General features: G+C 42.6%; 1 protein-coding gene across 1 annotated transcript; it reads right to left on the reverse strand.

Annotated features, from left to right (window-relative positions):
- Positions 1-2,339: 2,339 nt before the first annotated feature.
- LOC121963295 (calcium-dependent secretion activator 2-like) lies at positions 2,340-2,672 on the reverse strand (the record flags this gene model as incomplete). The annotated part of the gene is made up of 1 exon (XM_042513602.1): positions 2,340-2,672. A coding segment is annotated over one exon (333 nt), but the record flags the coding sequence as incomplete, so codon positions are not given.
- Positions 2,673-2,945: the final 273 nt, after the last annotated feature.

The following is a 2,945-nucleotide window of genomic DNA, read 5'->3' on the forward strand; positions in this document are numbered from 1 at the left end:
TGTTAATTCATTTTCCCAACAGTATATAACCTTTAAATCTGACCTTTATGTTTCAGCAGCAGAAGAAGACAACAGAGTTCCCTGCAGGTCACACACGTACACTGAGGGACTCAACAAGACCGGGACCGATCAGGCTGAACATGCAGGCTGAGAGGTGGGAATAATATTACAGGGCAAAGGTCAACAGCTCTCCTGCGGCTGGCACACAGTCTGTCATTTCAAGGTGCATTTTACAGTAACATTAATATGTACTGTACTGATCAACAATTCTTTCCAAACAGTGTCAGTATTTCCTCTACCGAGACCCTGCACGCCCCCGAAAAGTCAAATAAATTTCATATAATGTCACTTTTCATATAGAATAGGATCAAACCGCTTTTTAAAATTAAATAAACTAAATATGCATTACTTCAAGTGTATTGCAAAGTATTGCAGTTTTTGCAGAAATATGTCACCTGACAAAGAGCAATAGTCTCAAAGCCAACATGGAAATCCTTAACGGAGAGACACCAACCCCAACCACGGGAAAAGCAGGGGAAAATATCTGCATTTTTTAGAAGCACACAACATGAAACCAGCATCAGTGGCGAGGATGCAAACGTTAGCCCTGCTGCTTGTCAAAGTCTGAGGTCCAAGTCCTGAGCAGACCACCACCAGCTCTCCTGCTGAAGCTGTGTCCCCTGACAAGCAGCAGTGAGGAGGGACGAACTTTGAAACACCCAAGGAGGCACAGCTGGAGCTCCGTAAGAAACATCTGTGCCTTTGTTAAGAGAATGAACACTCAAGACGAAGAAATACGAGTGGAAGACGTCAGACCGGAAAAAGAACAATATTCAGCTACAGTCGTCATCTTCACTCGTGCATGTCAGCAGTCCTACTGTAAATGTGAGAATAACTCTGGATGGTGCTCGCTGAGTGGATTCAGTGACCATCTAATTACTGAGCAGCAGTGTACCGAGACAGTGAGACCTTGACGATGTTCTGCAGAATCCGCCGCTAATGAGGCTGTTTGCCCATCAAAAATCACATCATGATCCCAGTTTAATTAATTTTTAATCAGAGCTGTAAAAAAGCAAGAAACGTCAGGTCTAATAAGGCGGCAGCTGTAGTCTGAAGGTCAGAGAGATGCGAAAGATAAGGGGGGAAAAAGGTTTAAAAAATGAATTTCATGATTTTATATTGTGGAGAGAAGTTGAGATTTTATCTTATATATTTTAATGGAGTCAAAGATCGCCTTCAAACAGCACCTAGTGGACATTTGAGGGACTGCAGCTGAGGACAACGCAGCATATTTTAGCCACAGAACTTGTTACAAAGTATTACAAGTGAGCTCCAAATAACAATCATAGCTACTATACAATAAAGCTGCCTTGTCTTGCCATGCCTGCTGCCCACCAAGGGGTGGGGGCGGGGCAATTTTAGCAGCAAACAGCAGACGAATTGGACAACAATGACTAACTGCATTAGAGTGAGCATTCTGCATCACAAGAGGCTTTGACTCACAACCTCAGACACCAAGAACAAGCCACTATCGCAGTGAGCTACATGCCAAGAGAGAAACCAGAGACGGCTTCACACTATGACTGAGCCGACCACCAGGGGGCAGGATATCAGCCGTCTGTGCATGGAAAGGCAGATTTCAAACTGCTGTCAAAAATTCAACTAAAAAGAAAAAAATCAGAGAACTTGCATACTTCATCTAGACAACATAGAGATGTTGATCTTTTGTTTTTACAAAGACTGATTCGCTCCACAAGTGGAAAAACTGATGTTTACAAGATGCCACTTTCCCGTAGACTGCAATAGTTTCCATGAGGGCAAAATTCAAAATGCTGTCAAAAATTCAGTTTTTAATTTAAAATTCTGAAATGTTACACTCTTAATCTACCATGACAGCCAAACTTTGTCAATTTGGTCACGGAGCAAAAATTATTAAGTATATGTTTACAGCACCGTTTACAGTCAAACATCGATGCACCACACGCTAATTTTTTAATGTTGTGAAGGACAGTCTGAAGATGCCATGTAGCAAATTTGGTGTCAATTAAGCAAAAAATGTGGGAGGAGATTGGTTTAATCAGTTTTACAGTTTTTGATAAAAACAGTGTGAAGTGTACAAAATTGATTGCACGTCAGAATGATTTGTTATGAATTCTCAAACTTCTGAAAAGTATACGGTTGCTGTAGCGTTACCATCAGGACTATTGACTCGTATTTGCAGCTGAGGAGGTTTGGCATGAGACTGGACCTCTGTGCAAAGTTTGGTTCATTTTCATGCATGGGAAGTTGGATTTCCTCAGAATAATAATAATAATAATAATATCCATGTTGCGGCTCACCTGGCAGGCGTTGTACAGCAGCTGGTGCTCAAACTTGCGGATGCCGAGGATCTGCTGGAACATCTCGTACAGCTGCTCCTTGCTAAGGATGAGCTCTGACACGGCGCTAAGGTGCGCCCGCTGTGGCTGGCGCCGCATGTCCTCGTCCCCCCTGTAGATGGCGTCGTACTTTGCGATCCAGGAGCTCAGCACCGTCTCTTTGCTGAGGCCGTCGATCTCCGGGAGGCTGCGGACGCGCCGCTCGATGTTCTTCTTGAAGACCTCCCGGAAGTCGTTGGCCGAGCAGCCGCCGCTCTGCACCATCCGGGAGACGCGCTCGCTCTTTAGGAAGCCCTGCGGAGAGAAGATTTAGAGAATGATAAGCACTTACAGAAAGATAGACTTTAGGCAAGTTTCTTTTTTGTCTTTTTTTTTTTTCGCTTTGTATTTTTTGTTAGTTTATTTTACTCTCCTTTTGTTCTTTTCATGGAATTTTCTTGTACTTGGCTTATTTCTTTCTTTGTTACCTTCTTCCAATGTTTTTTTTTTAATAAATAAATACAGCCATTTGCCCAGGTTTCAAAGGTTTAAATAAATAATGATTGTATTTCCATCTTTGTTGAGCAA

Source organism: Plectropomus leopardus, unplaced genomic scaffold (genome assembly GCF_008729295.1).
Source record: "Plectropomus leopardus isolate mb unplaced genomic scaffold, YSFRI_Pleo_2.0 unplaced_scaffold10750, whole genome shotgun sequence".
Taxonomy (NCBI): Eukaryota; Metazoa; Chordata; class Actinopteri; order Perciformes; family Serranidae; genus Plectropomus; species Plectropomus leopardus.